Here is a 24,409-nt window from a genome sequence, read left to right on the forward strand (position 1 = left end):
TAACCAGACCTCAGTTGTAAATCCTGCCTTTGTCACGTAATGGCTAAGAAAACTCATTTAATAAATTAATACAATAAATGTCTGTTGAGTGCCAGGTACTGTTCTAGTTCTTGAGATACATCAGTAAATAAATCAAATATCTTTACCTCCAAGGAACTTATCTACCAATGAAGAAAAGAGATAATAAACATAATAAGCAAATTGTATGTTAATAGGTGGTAAGTGCTCTACAGGGTAGGGCAAGTAGCAGCAACAAATAATGTGTACAAGTAGGTCTCAATTGTGAAGCTAATTTCTGAGCCGAATTTGAAAGAAATAACAGAGTGAGGCGAGTGGATATTTGAGGGAAAGTCATTTTGAGCAGAGTGAACAGCTGGAACAAAGATTCTAATGCCAAGATCCTGGCATATTTTTTAAAATAGCAGAGAAGCCAGCGTGAGTGGAGACGAGTGAGAGAGAAGGATGGTAGAAAGCGTTCAGAGGACCACCATGGGATACCACTCTAGGGTTTTGCATGCCACTGCAGGGACTCTGGCTTTTACTCTGAATGAAATGTAGAACACCTGTAAGTGTTAAACAGAGGCTTGAAATGGTCTGACACATTTTAAATGGATCCCTCTGACTGCAGTGCAGTGTTAAGCGGGGGCAAAAGTAGAAACAGAGAGATGAAGCCAGATTCTGGTGATGGTTGTATTCTAGATATATTTTGAAGGCAGAGACAGCATGATGTTCTTGACAGTTTGGATACAGAGTGTAGGAGAGAAAAAGAAGAGTCAAGGATGACTTGATGCCTTAAGTAATTTACTCTCTGGTTCCAGTTTCCCTATCTGTAAAGTGGGCATAATTACAGGATCAACCTCATCAAATTGTTTAAAAAGTTAAATAGGGCTTCCCTGGTTGCGCAGTGGTTGAGAGTCCGCCTGCCGATGCAGGGGACACGGGTTCGTGCCCCGGTCCGGGAAGATCCCACGTGCCACGGAGCGGCTGGGCCCGTGAGCCATGGCCGCTGAGCCTGCGCGTCCGGAGCCTGTGCTCCGCAACGGGAGAGGCCACAACAGTGAGAGGCGCGCGTACCGCAAAAAAAAAAAAAAAGTTAAATAAATTAATACGTATAAGAAACAGTGCCTAAAACATAGTGCTCCAAAAATGTTAGATATCAATATTTTTAGTGTGGGGTGCATTGTCTCAAAAGGCTCCTTCTTTTCCTCTAATTTGTCTGAAGTGTTAGTTCCACTAAGTAAGCACACCTAGCTAGGACTCTGCTCTTTCTCTTCCAGCATCTTACCCGGAGTGGGAGTATGCAGGGTCACCTCAGGGGGAATGAGATGATTCTGCTAGCTAATCACTTTTACATTAATAAAAGGACATTATTAGCCTTTGGGTTCTCTAATAGTTAGAATCCTGCTAGGAAGGATAGGTAAGTGTTATGATTCTCAAACTTCTACTGTAACCTACTTTTACTCCAGGCCCAAAATAATTGACTTCAAATAGCATTTAATGGTTTTTGTGAAGTAATCAAACTGTTCTGTAATCAGCATCTGTTATTTCTGAAGTATTCAAAGCATTATAGGCATTTTTGCAAATGACAGTAATCTGAGGTTTGTTCAGTTATGAAACAGTAACACAAGTAAGAATGAGGCTCACTGTATATTTGAAGTAATTCTTAAAACTATCTCGTAACGTAAGTATAAAGTTTAAGTTTACTAGATGTCAAATGCTATTTTTCCAACTGTAAAAAATTAAATTAGAAAATTCTAAGCATAAATTCAGGATGGGAAAAATGCATGACTTAACTTGTGGGCCAATAAAATAAAATTTGTTAAAAAAAATTTGTTGACTTAAAAACAATTTAAAATCATCATAAATTCAAACAGCCAATGTGAATCAGAATTAAGGATATAGCAATGGGACAGAGTGGCAGGATCTGTCATTTGTAGGTAAAGGCACCTCTGATCCCTAATAAAAAGATCCTAAGCTGTGGTTTCTAGAAAGCACATACCACACTATGTGGTTTTAAAAAAAATTGGTCCGCCAGAACTGCCAACAAAAGTGGTACATCATTGCTAACTACAGATACTAGGAGGGTGTCAACAAGGAAGTAAAACTTGAGATGGATCTTAAACTTGCAGGATTTAGATAGGCAGACAGGAAGAAACTGACATGGAGATGGCAACAAACACAATAAGATACATTAGTGATAATTCAGAGGATGAAGTGAGTGCTTCCTGTTGGAGAGGAGCTATTCATTCAATATTGATTGAATACCTAATGCCTAGTACTATTCTAGGTACTAGGAATACAACACAAAACACTTGCCCTCCTGAACTTTACATTCTACCAGAAAAGCATGAGGAAGTGAAGCAAGATACATTAAAATGTCTCAAGATGATGATTCTTAAATTTATATTAAGCATCAGAATAATGATGCCCCCTCTTCAGCAGCTGCAATGAATAGTAGGCTATAACCATCAGAAACTAACTTGTTTGGAGGAAGAAATATTGAGAAGCTCAAGACACTACAAATACCTGTGAAGGTTTAGTGGGGCACCCAAAACCTCTCACAATCCTTCTTTATGTCCCTAGAATATCACTACCTCCATTTTCCACATAGGAAAATTCTTATTTACTCCTTTGAAGTACCTTTTTCTAACCCCTGCTACAACCTTTTCCCACCACACTTTAGGAAGTATCATGGGCAAGAAACAGAAGCTAATCAATCACCCTATGCATTAAGCAACTAGTATGCAACAGGCCCTCTTGTTCAAGGCCAGTCTTCTTATGTTCTGGACTTCAGCCACTCCTGCCTTCTCTAGGACCTTGTACGTGGGGTATTGCCATTACCCCATCCCTCACCCACCACTGTCACTCTCCTCCCGAGTACAGAGACATGCTCAAAAGTTTCTCACCATAAAACTACAGGCAAGTAAAACAAAGAAATAAAAAGTTTAAAGGTCTTTTGGCCCTACATCATCTTCTAGCTATCATTTTTTATTTATTTTCTTTTCTTACCAATCTCACCTAGATAAGCCTGGCTGTGATTTATCCTGGCTGTCTCCACTTTTGCCTCCAACAAACTCACTCCTTGACCCAGTGCAACTAGGCTTCTGTCCCCACCACTGCTTCTATTCTCAAAAAGCCACCAAGGGCTTCCTAATAATTATCTAGAACCAATATAAATAAAAACTAAGAGATTCGCTTACAAGTATTCACTTTCTGAAAGAATCTGAATAATCTGCAGTTTTAAATTTTATCCAATTTCAAATGCATGGATGTGTGCATAAACATATCACCAAAAATGCATTTTAAAATAAAATGCTAATTATTGTTAAAAGAAAAACAACACTGACCTGCATTGGTACAGGTTCCTTAAGATAATACCCTTCAACAATTTGTTCTTTTCGATAGTGATCTATGATGTCCCCAATGCTGTTAAAATAAAAATTACTAACATTGACATAATTTGTCTCATAAAAATTGTAAATCTTAAAGATACACCAAACCTTGTTAGCAAGGATTCTCTATTTGCAAGTTTTTCCCAAAGTATATAACCAGAACACATTAACAGACTATATGATCATTACAGTCACATTACTTTAGAAAAACAAGAATGTTCCTAATATTGGTTTACAGATCAGAAATACTTGAGTCAGAGATTTCAATTTTCCATCAACGTACTCAAAGTACCACTATACGTGAGGAAATGATTAAAAGTCTTTTTTTTTTTTTTTAAACAAAAGTATCTGAGAGACTGAGAAAGAAAAACCGACAAATGGCATTTATTTTTAGCAAGTAGTGAATTCAGGTAAACTTCAAGAATTTTTATCATCAAAACATTTACATATTCTGCTTTTATATTAATCAGATGGAGTTAGGTCATGAGACATAAATAGCAGGTGAAAGCAGAAACAAAGTAAAAAAAAAAAGGAAGAAAGAAAGACTGAAAGACCAGGAGCTAACCTTATATGTAGGATTATCACTACAGTAGGAAAGGCCTATTGATGATTTTGATTAAAAAGTGCTATAAAATATTCTTAATATTTGGGAAATACTACAAATAAAACTGAAAATAACATTATATAATGTATTTTAACATGACATAATGAGTTTTTTAAATATAAAATGTTTCTCATAATCAGTTTGTCATTTTATTGTCCTGAATATGTAAATCCTAGAATTTTAAACTTTCCTTTAATACACTAGAGGAATTGGTATTTAACGACAGCTAGGCAACATTTCTCAAAACAGATCTCATTAATTTACCCCTTGGTTTTTTTCATGTTCTTCCTACTGATCCAATAATTGGAATACACACACACACACACACACATATATTTATATATATATATATTTATCTATATATATATACATAATTGGATATATATTTATCACTTGATTTTTTTCACAGTTCTTCCTACTGAAAAAATAACTGGAACATATGTTGTCTTTTATCTTTGGAGATACATATACATATATACACACACATATATACATCTGATAATAAAATATCTGCTATACTACAAAATTATTTTAAACTAAATATAAATAAAGTATAATGTTGAAAAGCAAATAGAAGATTTGAAAGATTAATAAAAAATTATGGATGAATATGAACTAAATACCAGAGGTAGCATTTAACAGGAGGGGGTAGGGGGATGAGAAAAGTAAAAAGGTGTTATCACAGATGGACAAAGAAGGTTATACGTTTTTAAAGGAAAAATGTTAACACTAAAGAAAAACGAAAATCAGAAAGAATACATTTGAAGATACCTAGGTACCACAACAGAGATGACTATGTGTTTCAAAGCAAAAGGCACCAAAATATCCAAGGTCTCTGGCTCTACAACTGTAAATGCAATCTATCCTGTGTAGCACCTCAATGTTACGATATAATTCTTGACCATGAGCTGAAAGAATAGAATACTACTGCATGGAGTACATACAGTTCAGACTGTCCAGGAGCAAATTTACAAGCATGTGGCAACCAATCAGATATATTTTTTACCAATGACCTGGACTTCCAAGAAGTTTTTTTTTAAATTACTCTTTAGTTCATAGTCTACCCAGATATGCCTAAGGAAACAGTCAAGAGAGACACAACAAACAAAAATTTCCTAGACATTCCATAGTTCTAGCCATGAAATCAGATTTATAACTCAGAAAATTAAAACATGTTAACTATAAATCTGTAAAATAACTGTGAGTTTCTAGAGATACTATATCCTGTACTTTCATTTTAATAATTTACTTTTTAATAAATATAACTCTCTCTCTTCTTGAACACTACATGTTAGTAATCTTAAAGGTCTGACCAAAATCTTCCCTCTCCCTTCTTAATCACCATCTCAACTACTCTCTTCCTACTGATTCTCCTATGCATATTTGTACATCCTTGAATTTATCAGTCAGCTTACCATCTTTTATAGAAGACCTGAGCACTAATAACGTAGGAACAGTACCTTTTTTCTTTACTATATATGCACAGATCAGTATAATACACTTCAAAAAGTAGATCAGTCAATAAATGTTTACTGAATTATATTTGTTGTTAAATGCCTCTCCTACTTTTCTAAAATTTAAAATATAGGAATATTAAAGTTATGTCTCAACAATGTAGTTTCTAAATGAAACGGACATAACTTCTTTTTGCCCGAAGACTAATGTAGAGTTAATGTGGAGACAGGTCAGCAGAATTTGGCTCTGTTACATAGATTTATTGGATAATCCAACTTTACACTTCCATATCTAAACAATAAGTGATAATCATAAAGGTGTATCTTCTTAGAAATTACTTCATTACTGACATTAATGCTGAAATGGAGTATATATTTCCAAAACAATTATAAAAACTGCCATTTTCTAGGCATGATGGTCACATAGTTCCAGCTTTCCTTTAAAAATGATTTTTTTAATATTAAAGCTAACAACAATACTCCTGAACTTTATAAGATGAACATATACAAGGGGAATAAAGAGTCTAATTTGGGGGAATGACCACGGACACTATATTAACATATATTTGAAAAAAATTTAAATCATAATTTTGCAAGCAGACTAATAATTTTGCAATAATTTGGAAAGAAATATACTTCAAATATGTATTTCTTCCTGTTTCATTCTGGTCTTTATCAACAAAAGAGACTACTTTTATATATTTTACAGGCTGCCTCCATTATGTAGGAAGAATTTTCATCTTTAGAGAATGTGTATCATAAAGAAGTTTAAATCAAGCAAAACAAACTTCCACCAGAATTAATGTAAAATACTTTATCTTAAAAAAAAACTCCATGCAAACATTTATCAATTCAGTTAAGGATGTTTTCAATTTATTGTTTTATATATTCTATGCCCCTAGAAACCTGGACAATGGGAAAATTGAATTTACCTTCATAGCTCAAATTGCACCTAGCTAGATTTTCAGTGAGGATGTCTAGATCAGACTGTAATGCTAGAAGGGGTTCAAGCAGCTCATATATGAGGTGTGTGAAAGGGTCCAATCGTCTACACTCATCTTCCATTTGATGTCGTATCACTATCCACTGAACAACTGGCAAGCAACAGAACTTGTTTTAGGTTTTTTGCTCTGTTTTATTTTAAGGCATTAAACTAGGAAAATGCCGGCATTTTAGCTTACACTAGCATCCAAAAGAGGAAAATCATGCTACTCCAGAGTTATCGGGAATGGGAAAACATTTACACTCAGAAATAAAATGAAAGATTACTTTCTATTATGCAGAAAAAGAACAGCTGACATTCTATCATATGGTTTTTTCTATTAACTGGTTTTCCTAATTAAGTGAGTGATGTCCAACCTGAGTTTTGGGACAAGCAAAGAGTTTACCAAGAATTTTAAAGGTGAGAAGTAGGAACCAATAATTACAAATAATACCAACTTGAGAACAAGCCAATTATTTTGGGGTAACATTATTAATAAGTCTCAGGTAAAAAGGTTCTTAAAGAGTGACCTATTAAAATGTCTCACTGATAAAAAACGGTAATATATTTTCTTTTTCTTAGATTAAATGTTCTGCTGTCCTACAGATAATGTATGGACTTAGCAAATTTGCTGCAAATAACTTGTGCATAAATAATCAAACAAGTACATAATTTTGGAAGGAAATAAAAAGTTATTAATTTATATTCACATTTGACACTAGCTAAAGAATTCTTGGATATGACTACTACTAAATTATATTAAATGTCTTATAATTTTAAATATTACAAAGTCAGAAACTTTTATATAATTTTGATTCTGATGTATTATATTATCAAGATTTCAACTCTCCTTGCCAAAAGTAAAACTAAAAATTTCTCACAACTTACCTGTTATAATATCGGCCTCCCATCATAAACTGATTGTTTGGTGTTGGACATATTTTAAATCGCTGAATATTTTCATTGGTCCGAAAATAAAGTGAATAGTCACCAGGAGTATTATCTGATGGCCTCACAAGAAAACTGCAGACTTGACCAACTATAAAAATTAAGCTGTTAGTTTTACTCCCTAATTATCAAATTAAAAAAGAAAAAGCGTTAAGTAGTATAATTACAAAATACATTCAAAAGTCAAAAACATACGTAAAATTTTCACCAAGAACTTTTGATTGTTTTGGTTTGGTTTTTTTTTTTTGGCTGCACTGCACGGCTTGCAGGATTTAGTTCCCCGACCAGGGACTGAACCTAGATTTCACTGCCAGGGCAATGAAAGCGCCGAGACCTAACCACTGGACCACCAGAGAATTCCTGAAACTTTTTTAAAATAAAGATAATTTTAAGGCAATTTCTTTTTGTATTTTCTGGTTTATAAGGCACAACCACCCATGATGTTGCTTGTCTTTATTACATAAAAATACAGGGCAGAAATGTGCAGCACTGATTTCTGGTTAATAAGTCTACATCTGTCATAACGTGGAAAGAATACTCTAACCACAGATGGGGTTACTGGCTAAAACTACTATATTCTGTTTGCAAAAGAAAAGTCTAAAAAAGTTAAAGTGAATTTTACTTAAGAATACTCTGTACTTAAGTAATGCTTCTGATTAAACATTAAAAAGTCATAACTATAATAAAATAGTACCAAAAGCTTACAGAAGTAGATTCAAAACAACTGAAATATTTGTGTACCTAATCAAAATCAATACACATGCAATATATTTCATTTAATAGGCACGATCTTGAATAGTCATACAGAAGCAAATTATCATGTATTAAATATTTTCATATTAATTTTAGAGAAGTCTTTTTGACATCTGCAATTGGCAGTGACTTTTACCACTAAGATGCTTTTTTACCTTTTCTCTGTTTAAGTCCTAATGACAGAAAAGATCAGAACTTGATTGCTTTTAGGAAAGTACAATGAACACTTAGAATATCAGGTGTCATTTTTATGTAAATTACTAATAGTTCCAATCATCTATCTAAGGCATTTACTACCAAGTAATTTCATGTTCAGTACAAAAAATAGGAATTACTGCAAAACTGTGCATGCAAGTGCTTATGTGTATTTTTCCTGGGAGAAAATCATCAGACTCTTAAAAGAGCACAGGACCGAAAGAAAATAAAAACTAACGTAAGGAAATTAAGTTTAACTCTTTTTCAATTTACATGTCTAAAACAAGAGTGAGTGCCTCAGGTATTTGGTGGTGCAAGTTCAAAATCATAAGTGTATATTCAAAATTCAGTAAATTCACTAAAATAAATATTTTGGTCCCACTTTGAAAGCAGGTAGCATGTCATTCTGGTTGAGCATTTGGTCGCTGTTACTACCACATAGAATTATCATGTTCTTTTTTTCATTATAGTACTGAAAGTTTCCCCATGCTATTAAATATTCTATGTGAATCTTTTTTTTTTTTCTTTTTTGCAGTACGCGGGCCTCTCACCGTCGCAGCCCCTCCCGCTGCAGAGCACAGGCTCCGGACGCGCAGGCCCAGCAGCCATGGCTCACGGGCCCAGCCGCTCCGCGGCACGTGGGGTCCCCCCGGACCGGGGCACGAACCCGCGTCCCCTGCATCAGCAGGCGGACTCTCAACCACTGCGCCACCAGGGAAGCCCTATCATGTTCTTTAATGAATTTTTAACCTATATCCCCACAATAAAATTGAATACTTCCTAAAACTGCCATAAATCTTTCAAAAGAGCTATTAATTACATTAAAGGCAATGCCTTATGGCTTGAACAGTAACTCAGATAAGATCTTTAAATGATCAGTGGTTTATTCATCATATACATTGAACTCTGGTCATTTTTAAAGAAGTAAGACTTCTAAATTACAGATTACTGCTTAAACTTGTCTCAAGTCCTTCTAAATTTTGGTTTCCTGAAGAGATATTTGGTAACTAAATTAATTCAGTCTTAAATTTTAGTTAGGATAAGTGATAATGAATTAGTTTTTGTTTTAAATAATAAACCCACAGTACAATTCAATTTTTATTTTGCATATCTCTGTAACCACACAGTTTTAGGAAATGTTAAAATCAACATATTTTAAATAAGGCCCAATTTTATAATTCTACAAGTGTACAACGATAAATGCAAGAACATTTGCTGCACCTGAACAGCAAGAAAATGAAAACAACATGATATTCCTCTATAAGAGACTGATAATAAATTATGGTATTTATACAATGGAAAGCTTATGGTCATTAAAAAGAATAATGAAAATTTATATATGCAGATACAGAATGATATCCCAAAATACATCTTAACATGAAAAAAGTGTGTTGTATGTTACTGTGAGAGCGTGTGGGGGGTATGTGTAGCAGGGTAAGTAGGGGTGAGGAAGAAAGACAGACATGAAACTTCTAGAAACACAGGAAAAAACACTCATCTGGCACTGCTTCTAAGGAAGAATACAGGGGACTGGTGCAGAAGGAAAACGCACTGCACTGAATTTTATACTGCATGTTTTCAACTAAAGAACACCCAAAACCAAGAACACCAATTTCTCTGTGCTGGGCAAGAAATTACAATATACATAAATATCAAATGAATGCTAAAAGCAAAATACATGATAAATGGTTGGTTCACTTTTTTATTCTTTTTAAATAACATTAGAAAAGGAAAGTGAATATATAAATACCTGTCATTAGTAAATTATAAGCTTCTTGTTTGGAAATTTTCCCATGGAACCATCTTGAAAAAAGAATATATTAAATATGTAAATCAAAAGTCTTTTTTGCTGTTATACCATTAAAACTAAACAACTAACATAATAAGTTTAATTCAAGCTGACATAATGAAATAAATGCAATGCAATTGATCAAATGACCTCATTCCTTTTACATTTGTTACTACACTTTGTAAACATGCCTAAGTTCAACAAAATATAGAAAAATTAGGGACTATTATGAACTACAATTTCCATATTAATTACCAATACAAAAACAGCAATGATTTTAATTCTGATAATGACAAATTGTTAAGCTTACATCATAGCTAGCATTCTTTTTTCTTTTTATTAGGAGGGGGAGGGGTAGAGGTAGAGCCCACCAGAACTGCCCAGAAAAAAAATTAGTGGATTAATTTTTCTCATACTTCTCTCAAAGTGAATTTCTCTATAAGTTCTCTCTTCAAATCAACATGGTTGATTCATACTTTACTGAAAGCCAGAAAATAAGACTGAATGATGAGAAATAATAGATACCAACATCAAGAACTGAAAGAAAAGAATGACTTAGTATTACTAATTTTATTTGAGCTAATGGCCTATCATATCAGATTGCTAGAATATTTAATATTCTGCATACTTAAAATAAGCCTTTAGAAATTATTACAAAAGGCATTATAGTCAAAATCTACTGCATATAACTAAAGTATTTAAATAATTTACCTTAAAATGATACATCTGGTTTAAAAAATTAATTACTAGTAATTACTTAAAATCTCTCATCTGAAGGACTATTATCTATCTTGCTGATTAAGACATGTTTTATGTTAATACCAAGCTGACAACTCCAGATTACCTCTCTACCACTTTGCCATATATTCTTAGGGTCTATAATTATTTTTAATTGTGGCTTAAAGAGCAAGTTGGAAAGTAAAAATACTACAAGACTAAAATATATAAATGCCCTAAAATCCAATGTTACAGGTTTAGAGGCTGTTCATACTGTTTTAAATTATGCATATTATTACTGGTCAGAGTATAAAATATAACTGAATTTTTACCTTTTCACATGAATAAAATGTTTAACTTTTACTTTCTCTCTTTTACTTTATTCCAACCCTTAACTCAATAACTCAGATTTCCTGAGGCTCCCAATGCTAATTATGAATAATTTAAAACAAGTATACAATAACTGGAGCAGTCCAGGCTGCCTTAAAAGGCAGTAAAGTTCCATACTGCATTCAAACACAGCTGAAATGACCATTTACTACAAATGCTAAAACAGCATTTCTATATTCTAGTAGATAGTTGATTAGATGACCTCGAAGGCCCATCCTATATTTCTCTATAGCTAGAATAAAGGAGAAAAGGGGAATTTGAAAGGGGGAGGGGGCAAAAAATAGCGTTTAGAGAACAAATTGGCAATACTGTTTCCTGAAAGGATTGGATCTGAGTTTCCTCATTCAGGCATTTATTAACACATGTAAAATGAGTATATTTCAAGCACATGGTTTGTACCAATAATAGAAAAATGAGACTGTGACCTTAGGAAGTCCCCATTCTAGTAAGAAAAAGGAACATAAATACTGTATAACTATAAAAGAATGTAGAAAATATAACAAAGTGCAGTGATAGGTACATGCTGAGGGCATTTTTAGAATAACAGAGAAAGGCACCAATTCTGTAGGGTGTATAAGGGGGAAGATAACAGAAGACTTCTTGGGAAGAGTGATAAATGGGTTAAGTCTCTAAGTAAGAATAGGCATTAACCAAACACAATGGAGGGGAATTCTGGCCTAGGAAGTAGCTTGAGCGAAGGAGAAAAACAGTACTGAGCATTTGAAGATCTACAAGCTGGAGAGTAGAATATAAAACTAGAAATGACAAAAGATAGGGCTTATAAAGGACACAAGACCTGGATCAGATCTTTTCAGACTCTGCCAAGGTAAAGAGAATCAGGTAAGAATTTTAAGTGAGAAAGTAATACAGTCAGACACATGTTTTAGGTAGATTATTCTAGCTGTTAGAAGAAAGGATTTGAGGAGACTAAAGTGTCAAGCAAGACCAACTTAGAGGTTACTGCTACATCAAAGTCCTGGTACGAGATGAAAAGGGCCTGAACTAGAATATGGTTGCTTAAGACTGAGAAGAAGGCACACATTCAAGACATATTTTAGAAGATAAAAATAGCAGGACTTGGTACTTGTGTCATGGAAATATGGAGCTGAAAAGGAACACAGCTGAAGTTATACCATCTATTTAGTCTCAAAAGGCACTCGGGGATGTTACTGAGGATGCTTCACTGCCAGTCAACACCTTAAGAAATCAGAGGGAGCTGACAAATACATAAAATAAACCAACAATGCAAATTTAGCTTATGCTAAATACCAAATAAGTTGAAAACTGTAAAGTTCAGAATATGGAACGATCACAAATGTATTAAATTTTTAAAAAAGATTTCCCAGTGAAACTGGGATTTATACTTTATGTTATAAGAAAACTGGATATAGCTTTAAATGTTTATTGGTATTTGACCTCTCTTTATTTATTTATTTTTTTTTTATTTTTTTTTTTAATTTTTTTTATTTTTTGCGGTACGCGGGCCTCTCCCTGTTGTGGCCTCTCCCGTTGCGGAGCACAGGCTCCGGACGCGCAGGCTCCGCGGCCATGGCTCACGGGCCCAACCGCTCTGCGGCATGTGGGATCCTCCCAGACCAGGGCACGAACCCGTGTCCCCTGCATCGGCAGGCGGACTCTCAACCACTGCGCCACCAGGGAAGCCCTGACCTCTCTTTTTTTTCTTTTCTTTTTAAAAAGAATTTATGGTATTATTTTAAATAGGGATAAAAATATAGATTTCTTGCTTCTCTTGAAAATCAGGAGGCTTTCATAACACTAGACTCACACACTTTCACACATCAGTTAGACCGGTCACCTCACTGCCAGCAAACACTGTCTAGTTTTTGACTTCCTGCAGTCTTCTGTGATACAAACAGTAAATGTTAGTTTCCATTTACTACCACACTTGCAGTGTTATTTTCTTACAGTAGCCAAACAGTTCCATGTCCCTTGATCGCTATCAAAGTGGGAAAATAAGAAAGATCAAGATTATTGTAATTTGAGAAAAATGGGAATATATACACCTGACCCAGTTCATTTGCTTACATTATCTGTATGCCTCCTCCAAACATTAATTAGAATTTGCAACTCCTCATATAGGTAGTGAGAAGACTTCAAACTAGTACAATCAACAAAGTACAGTCCCACTGATGAAACCTAGTTTGCAGCTACACAGAACAATAAGGAAAATGAACTCAGAAAATCTCATATGTTCCACTTAAGAAAGGGTGGGAACTAAATTAGATGACTGAAAGTGGAGTATTCAGTTTGTTTTCATGTTCTAATGGTTAGAATTCAGAATAAGCAAACACTTGAGAGGCAAGCCTTAAATTCCATCCATAATTGCCGACAGGAAGGTAAGAAAAAATATTCCACTGAAAACATATTAGATGAACAGTTTATTAAAATAATATGAGTAAAACAGAATTTGGATTAAGAGTTAAGCCCTTGGGCTTCCCTGGTGGCGCAATGGTTGGGAGTCCGCCTGCTGATGCAGGGGACACGGGTTCGTGCCCCGGTCCGGGAAGATCCCACATGCCGCGGAGTGGCTGGGCCTGTGAGCCCTGCGTGTCCGGAGCCTGTGCTCCGCAACGGGAGAGGCCACAACAGTGAGAGGCCCACATACCGCAAAAAAAAAAAAAAAAAAAAAAAGAGTTAAGCCCTTTAGATACGGGGAGGGGGAAGGGTAAACTGGGAGGAAGTGAGAGAGTAGCACTGACATATATACACTACCAAATGTAAAATAGATAGCTAGTGGGAAGCAGCTGCATAGTACAGGGAGATCAGCTCGGTGCTTTGTGACCACCTAGAGGGGTGGGATAGGGAGGGTGAGAGGGAGATGCAAGAGGGAGGGGATATGGGGATATATGTATACATACAGCTGATTCGCTTTGTTATATAGCAGAAACTAACACACCATTGTAAAGCAATTATACTCCAATAAAGGTGTTAAAAAAAAAGAAAAAAAATTTTTTTTTAAAGTTAAGCCCTTTAAAAGAAAACATATATACAAATAAATATCAAGAAGGATGAGAAGGACACTAAAAAAGATCTTCAAGGACATTAATAAAATTAGAGCATAGCTGAAACACCATGTGGAGTGATCTCCCATAAAAGCAACTAATAACTTCTGGAATATAAGAGAAAAATGTAGCAAACAGTAGGAATATAAGATAAGAATGCGGCAAGTAGTAGGTGTAGTAATACCTGGTCTTTGAATTAGCCCTTATACTTAAAATCAGCCTGAAAAAATTATGAAAATAAAGTCCTTGCAGAATCTTATTAATATGGTAAGGAACCATAATTTGGGGGAAAAGCTCTGTGACTTTAAAAAAACAAAAACTGAACCATAAAGTACATAAAAGATAATGGCAATAAAAACAAGAAACACTATGAATAAATCAATCAGAAAACAAAAAAAAATGTGAGGAATTATGACATTCATAATGTTATTAACGTACTGTTTATCAAAAAGTCTTTAGTTTGGTGATATAAGAGTTATATGTAGGTATAAGCCACCTTCATTATCACTAGGTCCTTAAGAAAATAGTTAGAAATCAACTCAAGCCAAATAAAAAAAAATGTTTAAGTCAGCTCAAGAAGTATCAGTTTTCTTTTAAAATATTTTTAGATCAAAGTTTTCCAATTAGTAAGTTTACAATATATTTTTTTCCCCTTTAATAGTTAACACAGACTTACATTTTGCCTTCATGTGGATCTTCTTCCCGGCCCTAAAGGGAAAGACATTAAGACAGTTTCTTATGTAATTATTAATATACTTCTATTAAAATTAATAAAATCTTATCTTCAAACATATCTACACCCTGACCTTCATATTTCTTTGTGTATATACAAGAAAAGGTGTTTCTATTCATGAAAGGTCTTTCCAAAACTCTCCCCCTTAGTCCTCTTCTCTCTTTGTTGTGATTACTCTAATCCAGGCCCTTCTCATCTCTTAAACTATTAACAACAGCCAACTAGTATAATTACCTCTGTGCCCCATCCCACCCCACCACTCCAATCTGGATTCATCAGTTTCAACAGCAACTTTGCCCTGCATTAAGAAACACCAAACCAAACCAAACAAAAATAAACAAATTTTAAAAACCAGACCTTTAGTACCTCTCTACTGCCCACAAAGTCCTCAGTTTACAACCAGAATCCTTTACCAAATGACTCAAGTCTACGTTTCCTGTCTCATACTACCATTTCTCTTTAGGTATCTATACCATGGTCACTCATAAACTACTTCTTTGCTAATCTACATTTTCCCACCACTGTAGCTTGCTCTTTTTTACTTAGAATGTCCTTTCCACTCACTACTTCCTACCTGTTAGTTAAAACCTAAACCATCTAGGCAGGATCTATCTCAAACACTACCGCCTCAGTAAGACACTGAGTCCCTAAAACATAAACATGAACTTTTACTCTGAATAGAAAAGACATCCTTCTTTTTTCATCTTTTGAACTTTACCCTACTCTATTTGATATTGCCATTATTTAAGATATACTAGGTGATATTCATTCCATTATCGTGGCTTTATAAGCATCTTAAGACCTGAGCCATTTTTTGTTAACACTGACTACCACAACCACTAGCACAACGCTTGGCACATAATTTTCACTGAATATCTGTTGAATTGTAGTCCTAGTACCCTGCACAGTACCTGCATCGAGTTTCCATTGAATAACGAAGGAAAGGGTAGAAAAATGAACTAAGTACACAAGGTTTTACTTCTCTAAATTTGGTCCTCACTCACATATCAAATATCTAACCAAATTAAAATCAAACACTTGCTAAATGCCTTCTATATTACAAAATGCTAAAAACAAATTACATAAAAACAAAATGCATTATCGCTGCCCAAAAGGAGTTAATCTCTATATAAGAGGTTTACAGAATAAATTAATTTTAAATATAACGGGATATAAGTTAACAAGGTGCTATGGAAACACACGAGGAAAACAACTTAGCCTAAGAAAGGGTGTGAAAAAAGGGGCAACATCTGAGCCAAACTGATAGATGAATCAAATTTTACAAAGCAGTTTAGCAGGGCAGGAGTGTCAAGGAAGAGGGAAAAGAATATGCATAGAGACATCCGTTCATTCAACAAACAGTTACTGAATGCCTGCTAATCCAGACATTAATCTAGGCAACAGGGACACACTGAATCAGAGACAAAAATCCTCATAGAGCTTACATTCTGGAATTAAGACATAATATAGTACAAATGTGCTTGGAGAACAGTAATGAAAATTAGAATTTCAGGGTGGGAAATTCCTTAAATCCATCCAGCAACCAAATGTCTGAAATCTAGACAATCTCCAAATGGCTCTCCAATCTACAAGGATTCACTATGTTCCAATGAAGACCATTATGAAAAATTATTCTAAATACTGAAGTAAAAACTGTTTATAATTCTAACTTGGAACCATTCCACTACTAATTCAAAGTATGACCATATTCATTTTTAACAGCCACATCACATTGTTCACTCACACTAAGTTGTTAACTTGTTCTTTTTTTTTTCTTTCCTTGTATGTTAGGTCATGTCTCCTTATCTTAAACTGGGCTTTTGTTTTCTTTTTTCCCCTATATTCAACGGATAACTTTCACTTATTAAAATTTATCTTGTTAAATTTGACCCAGAGTTCCAAGAGCTTGAGAGAAAAGTTCAACTACACCTCAATTCCTTTAAATAATCAGAATAATGGGAGTAGGGGGGTTACAGCAGAAAGAAAATCCAACATACTACTAAGAAACTTTGTAGTAAAACTAACGTAGATGTTAAGATTCTTCAGTTTGAACACTTCCCGTCCATACAGAATAAATATCACTCTTGCTGTAGATACAGAATTCTAATCTAGGAATTAGTTCTAATCCCAGCTCTTCCACTAAGTAACTATGTGACTATGAGTATGGAACGTATCATACCATTTCCTCAACTCCTCCCACTTTTCCTCAGTATGTTTTACTGCTACATATCAAGATCTGGCTGCCAGAATAGGCAGACAAGAGAATTAATAGCAAAGAAAAATATTCTCCACTGCCGTCCTCCTGGAACAATAATCAGAGCACAGGTTTCGGCATATTACCAGGTTCAAGGCATAATTTAAAAACAGTCACTCTGAGGGTTGTAAAAAATAACAGACAACCATTCCATCCTGCTGGACAAATCCGAAAGAGAAGAGTGAATTCCAAAACTATAATACAATGTTTAATGTTTCAGTGATACTCAATACTGTATCTGAAATGCATATGCCGCTTGAACGCTGATCTGTATCTAAAAATGCACAAACACGATTATTTATAGTGTCTAAGACTACTGATAATGTATTTTGTGATGACATTGAAAACAAGGGAAATATTCAAAATATAGAACCATGTGATAATATATGTATAATATAACTCCATTTTTCCAAGGTTACTAGAAAATTATACATATATTTGGGAGATAAAGAGTTTGAAAGCAAATGTGCAACCATTTGAGATTCCATGATCAGTTGGACATAACATCATTTATAAGGAAGACCAAGAAGACAAAAAGGGATACAAATAAGCACACATGTTAATACATTTTTAATTCTTAGAAACTCATGAAAACATCCTGAAAATTGGCAACCACAGATTAAAACATGCTAGCTTGGTTGTGCTCTTTACAAATAAATAGCATTACCAACAGTAAATACGTTTTAATGAAAAATTACCTGTACTTATGAATTGAGGTTTTTCATAAAAGAAACATATCCATAGCTAATTTCCCTGATTATGGACAAGTTCCAAAATTTAAAAAGTATTTAGAACTCTGAGAAGGAGAAGAAAAGAACAAAACTTACCACCTCTTCTACTAGGTCTTCAACAATAAGACCTTGTTCATCTGTTCTTAGATTTGTAACCCACATCCATCCATCTTCTAACTCGTTATGAACAATGAACATATCTCCTTTTAAGAAACTGAAAATAGCAATTATGAAGTTATTAAAATTAAATAAAATTTTTAAACATGGAAATTTAATTGATTATGTACCACCTCACAGAGATAATATGATACTGGAAAACGCAAGGGGTTAAAGTCAAATACTCTAGATTTTTGTCTGTTTCTGTCATCATCTACATGTAAAAGACACTTATCTGAATCTTAATTTCGACATGCATAAAATGGGTTTAATAACGGTACCTATACCATCTGTATCACTGGATTATTGTTAGATTCAAACTGGAATTTATGTAAACAGTAATTATACATATATTACAGGCTTTGGGGTGTAACTACAAGAAAACTGAACTTTGAAATTTAAGTTTCAATGTTATTACTCTTTCAGATATAGGTTAGACATAAAATTATAAACGTAAACTAAATATTATTAACTCATTCCACATATACAAGATAAGGTTACTTTAGAAGAAGTTTATTTTAAATAAGCATAATTAGCCTTATCACACAGATGCTTATGAGAGTAACATTTTTCTCATAAAAAACATTAGGGTTTATTTAATTCACTCAGCTATCCATGGTCCAACAAGTATAGCATTCTTTCTCCGAAAGTGGTACCAAGGGGTATATATAATGAGAATGCATGCATGTTTTTTCTGTTACCAATACCTGAGTGGAGGGATGTATACACAATCTAGTTTCTTTTCATTGGAATCTAGATGTTTTCAACCTCCACACAATCACAGGATTAAAAAGTTGTTGATGTATGTCATCAATATAAAACCATCAGTAATTCCTTGAACTTTTCCTTTTAGGCTTGAACAAATGCCTTTGAGTGCTTAAGGTTTTAAGATTGACTGGATGCTACCATTGACGCTGTATCTATATCCCTATCTGTAATATATATGTATTTTTAAGATAAATTTTCCTTTAAGTCTTAATATTCACAAACCAAAGTTATAGTAAGTAAATCTCTTCTCATACCTTTGAAAACTTTGTTTTTCTCTAAAATATCTGAAGCTTCACTGTTACTTGGACCAGTTCAAGGATAAAAACTTGTACACGATGCTTCAGATGCACTCTTTTTGAATAAGCACAGAATACTGAATTCTACCTTGATTCTACAACTCTTAACAATGACCAGTATTTCACTAACTGAAAGGGGGCAGACATTACCACTTAGCCAAGTATAAATTTTTCCTTTCCGGAACCAACCACCTAAATAAATACATTAAAATAGAAGTCAAAGAGAAATGAGAAATGACAAGTTTCATTTTGGGTCAAAAGCAGTCCTAAAAGATTTTTTTTTTTTTAATTTTGACTTGTTTCTATACTACAAACTTTTTATGATGCAAAAACCAAAAACATGAAAAATAAAAAGCTTACTGGCAGAAACATCATAATCCTAAGATTAATTATGCATTATTTTGCATTTTTCCTCAAAACAGGTTAAAGTGCTTTATTAAATCTCATTAATCTTCAGATGTTTTTACTTTAAAAAAAACCAAAACACTTCTCAGGTATATATAAATTTAAAAGGACTCATAACTTCATACATATTTCTGTCATTCTAATTCTTGTTTAAATTTTCATCTTCCTAGATCAGAAGTACTCAATTTTTGGAAGGTCTCTCAGGACCCCTTTACAGTTTTAAAAAGTGATACCCTAACAGGCTTTCATTTATTCATTTACATGGATTATATCTATTGATAATTACCATATTAGAATTTAAAATGTAAATGTTTAAAAATATTTATTAATTCCTCTTAAAATAATAATATACCCTATTAACATGGTAACATAAAAAATAGTTATAATCTTTACAAGTTTAATAAGAATATTATTGCCTTGCATTTTTGCAAATCTCATGTCTGGCTTAACTGAAAACTGTTGGATTCTCATATCCATTTCTTTATTCAATCTGTTGCTATATGGTTTTTTTGCTTAAAGTATATGAGGAAAATCTGGCTTTATACAAATATGCAGTTGTGAAAGGGATGAGTATTTTAATAGCCTTTCAGATAATTATAGATATTCTATTACATTAACCCCCAAACTTGACTAGTGGTACTTTCTTGGAGGTTGGTTGTAATGTGGAATCTAAAACTATGTATCAATGAACTTTCTGTACCATTCTAATAACCTCTATTGGTCTACTTTGCACTGTGAATGGATCTTTTACCCAGCCATAATTTTGTAACATCATGCATTGATCATTTAGAAAATACTGGTTCACTGAGCTATGCAGATCATCCAGATATAAACACATTATACAGTATCAAAACATCACATTCTTCAATATCAGCACCATTTCATCAGAAAAGTCATTAAGTATCTAGGAAGCTGTCAAACTCCTGATGGCAAATATAGGGTTTCCAAAATACTAATTTTTCCTCGAAAGCTCAAATTGTCATTGGCAACAAATACTGCCAGTTATTTCCCTTGAAGTAACAGATTCACTTTGTCCTTTAAAAAAAAAAAAAAAAAAAAGTCAGATATTCCAGTCTGAATAACCATAATTTGCCTGTCAGTCATTCTCCTTAGTGAAAATGATGTGCACAAAAAAAAAAAAGCAGCTAGTGCAGCTCTCAAAGCACCTCTTTTCCTCAAGACTTTGAACTGTGGTACACGGTAGAGGTGCTTTATGAGTATGTCCCATTTCATCACAAAGATATTAAAAAGATGTGTAGCCACAGGTTGAGATTTATAAAACAAATATTTTTTATTGTCTCACCAGGAACACTCGTAAGCGAAACTGGCTTTTTTTGTTTAACTGCAAGCATGGGGCAGTGAAAAACGATATACATTTGTTACCACTGCCTTGATTTGTGCTAAGACACCAGCAGTTTTACTATCCATGGTTTCTGAACCATCATGTAAATGTCACAGTGAAAAAGGCAAATTACGTCTTAGTATTATTATAAAAATAGTTTTGATCTTATGAATCTTCTGAATGGATCTCAAGGATCCCCAGGCTACATGGATCACACTTTGAGAGCTGCTGTCCTAGATGACCCCACTGGGAATTTACAAATTACCCAAAATTCCCGAATTTGCAGTTCAGTGCTGTTTTTCTTTCCCTTCTCTTTCTTTCACTGGCTTTTCCAGCTTAGATCACAAAAAAAGGTGTGCCAATAAGAACTAAATGAGAAGTTACTTTGAGGACAATCATATAAAAATGGAATGCCTACTTGGAGATTTCAGATAGTTGAATCTTTGTTTTTTAAAATACCATATTTCCAGAAACTTTTAGTACCTCCCAAAAGTTATCACTACATTTTAAATACTGCTGTTGATTTCAATGAGAAGCTGTAAACTCAGAATCAGTAATTATTCAAAGTAGCCTTAACATTTTACCAATAATAAACAAATTTTCTATCAGAAAGCTAAACTTATAGAAAGATACAGATAATTTGATAATAATTATCAAATTATATAATAAATCAAATTCTATAGAAATAATAAAAACAAATTATATATAAGAACTCTCCTTACTTTGTCACAGATAGTCTAATAAAAGCTAAGTTATTTCTCCTGTCATCTTCACTGTGGCCTCTCTGATCCAAATTCACAGTCTGAACAGATAAGCCAACACAGGGGGACAGGAACAATGGACTTAATATTAAGGGCATGCTTTGCTGGATGCTATTTCCTCAATTTCCAAAACCTTCCTAGTCCAAGAGCAACAAATTTTCAGTCTTTCAAATGCCTGTTTCAAATGCCTATAAACGAGATTATATTATAAAATACCTTATTTCATCAGTGTCTGGTACTTTTGTGTAAGGGAGAATGGCTCGAACACGCCTTCTATCTTCTACTGGCTAGAAACCATAAAAAAATTGATTTACAAAAGATAACCTTTCTATGTCAAAGTCAAATTGGGTATGTCCACACAAAGTTAAAGCCAGTAAAACTCCACAGTATAAATTCTGTAGGATCATTCAAACTATTTTTTACTGAGGCTCTAAATACCCAAACCCTGGAAATGCTCATCTTGTTTTGTTGTTGTCTGTACAGAAATTCTTTTAACAGTACAACCAATATGTTTTTAATCAGGTAATATGAGTTATTTAATTTTAAATACACTACGCAACATATAAAGTAACCTTTCTCCAATGATGCAGAAGACATTTCAGAATCTTGCAGCAACTTCAGCATTAGCACTATGATATCAGTAATTACTCCTCATTCATTCAGAAATATGTTAGGGTATCACCGTACAGTACAATAAAAAAAATCTAGTCACTTAAATACAAAGTAACAGAAAAATTACTCTTTTTTTAAAGAAGTTGCCAGTTATGCTGACACTACAACCAGAATTAAATCTTGAATTATATTATAATAAACATCACGAGAAACTGAACAAGAGCTAAACCCATTAGTAAAGTGAAATAATAAAGTTTTGAAAGATATTTTACTTGCCTCTGGAGGTGCAACTGGATAAAGCAATTTTTCTCCTTTAAGCAAACAGGAAACATGACTGTAATAACCTATTAGGTCTGACAGAGAAGAAAAACGTCTTCCACCAATGTAGTAATCCCCACACATAGCAATAATCCTATTTGTACAGGAAAAAAAATACAGTAAAACAAAAACCTTTATAACCAATTTTTAAGACCAAGTTCCATATAAATTATAAACTGATAATTTTCATACTTTTCCTTTATCTGCATCCTTATATTAAAATACCACTTATTAATACCTTCACCATATGCAAATTACTTGAGGTTATTATTTCTTTTGAAAAGATATATGTATGCATTTGATATGAAATACATATTTGACTTGTAAACCTCAATTACATAATTCATTAAAATATTTATAAATCCATCCTCAGATAACTCTTCTTACTTTCCATATTTAAGACAAAATAGCAATTTTAATTAGTTTTCTTTGGTTAAAAGTAGTTTACAGATCTCTTGAAATATTTACAGAGTATAATAATAATTTCACATTTTACATGTGATATGACAGTACTCTTAAAGTCTATTTTAAAATCTGAAAATTAAGGGTATACATTTTATCAGTTAACTTTACAGCACTAGATAATTTTTTTTCAATGGCTCCCATAAAAATGAAATCAAAGACAATAATATATGTAAATATATTGATACAGACTTTGATATCTGTACTTGAAAATCTAGATGCCTGTTTAATTGAAATGAATGCAAAGAGTTTCAGAACAGTGAAGCTAAAATGAATTAAACTGCACTCTTAAAATACTGTTTGTATTTTCTGTTACTCTGTGGTCTGAAAGTATACATTTCCTTTGTTTTTGCTTTACCACTCAAAGTTTCTTTGTAATTCTTTATACTTTAAAAGTGATAACTACACTTATGATTAACACAAAAAAGTCCAATAATACTGTTTTTTTAAAAAAATGTAAGCACTCAATAGTATCTACTCTAAATCACTTATTAAATCATTTAATTGAAAACACATTTCTTTCTCCATTATTTAAATGTCACTAAAGCAGGTATATTTATGAATACTACAGCAAAATAGCTACAGTATGTAGCCTTGTAATAGGAATAAAGACTTACCTAAAATGGTTGACAACATTTGTCTGGCTAAGAAATGAAAGTACAAAGGACCCTGGCCTCCGATCACTCTCTCTTATAAGGTAACTGCCGGACTTCCCTGCCTGCCTGAGGCGTTCCTCTGCTATCGTTCTATCAAGTTTTCCATGATACCACCTAAGAAAAAAGGTTAAGAAATTAGAATAAAAATAGCAACCATAAAATTACTATTGGCAGTTGAAAAACATACTACTACAGATTTTACATACCTACATGTAACTTAGACATTTACATTTTACTCTGAACCAGTCATTCCAATTTTAACTCAATTGTTTTAAATTTCTCAGTCTCTCAAAAATAATTCATTTACTCAGTTCTTAATCTGTTCGATAAGCTCAGGTCTAATCACCTCACATATTCACCTCTTCTATTTCTGCCCATCTCTCTACCTCCAGGACTGTCTACCTGTTCAAGATACAAACACTTACTACAATCTAATGCCTACCTAGAAAAATAAGAGTAAGATGAACATATGGAAACAAATGGTTCATTTATTACCTCTCTATATACTAAGGAACCAAGACTTGATATAACAAGGCACATGGTACCTGGGAGAAAATAAAACTTTATTCCATTTTAATGTTTGTGCCCTAAAATAGGAAAACAGAATGACACTGTCTAAAGGCTGCTATTCTAATTTCCTATTTCAATATGAAGCTGATTATTCTCTT

The 24,409-nt window shown here is 33.5% G+C and overlaps 1 protein-coding gene across 1 annotated transcript in view; it reads right to left on the minus strand.

Moving 5' to 3' along the window:
* The window catches only part of RASA1 (RAS p21 protein activator 1), a 108,753-nt gene that overhangs the window by 36,438 nt on the left and 47,906 nt on the right, over positions 1-24,409 (minus strand). Inside the window, exons 2-9 of the mRNA XM_007448155.1 lie at positions 23,703-23,855; positions 22,582-22,717; positions 21,910-21,980; positions 18,062-18,179; positions 14,924-14,955; positions 10,079-10,131; positions 7,321-7,471; positions 3,348-3,426 (exon numbers count right to left, since the gene is read on the minus strand). Coding sequence (XP_007448217.1) covers positions 3,348-3,426; positions 7,321-7,471; positions 10,079-10,131; positions 14,924-14,955; positions 18,062-18,179; positions 21,910-21,980; positions 22,582-22,717; positions 23,703-23,855 — 793 coding nt within the window. The remainder of the gene's footprint in view (positions 1-3,347; positions 3,427-7,320; positions 7,472-10,078; positions 10,132-14,923; positions 14,956-18,061; positions 18,180-21,909; positions 21,981-22,581; positions 22,718-23,702; positions 23,856-24,409) is intronic.

Source organism: Lipotes vexillifer, unplaced genomic scaffold (assembly GCF_000442215.2).
Source record: "Lipotes vexillifer unplaced genomic scaffold, Lipotes_vexillifer_v1.1 scaffold990, whole genome shotgun sequence".
NCBI classification, from domain to species: Eukaryota; Metazoa; Chordata; class Mammalia; order Artiodactyla; family Lipotidae; genus Lipotes; species Lipotes vexillifer.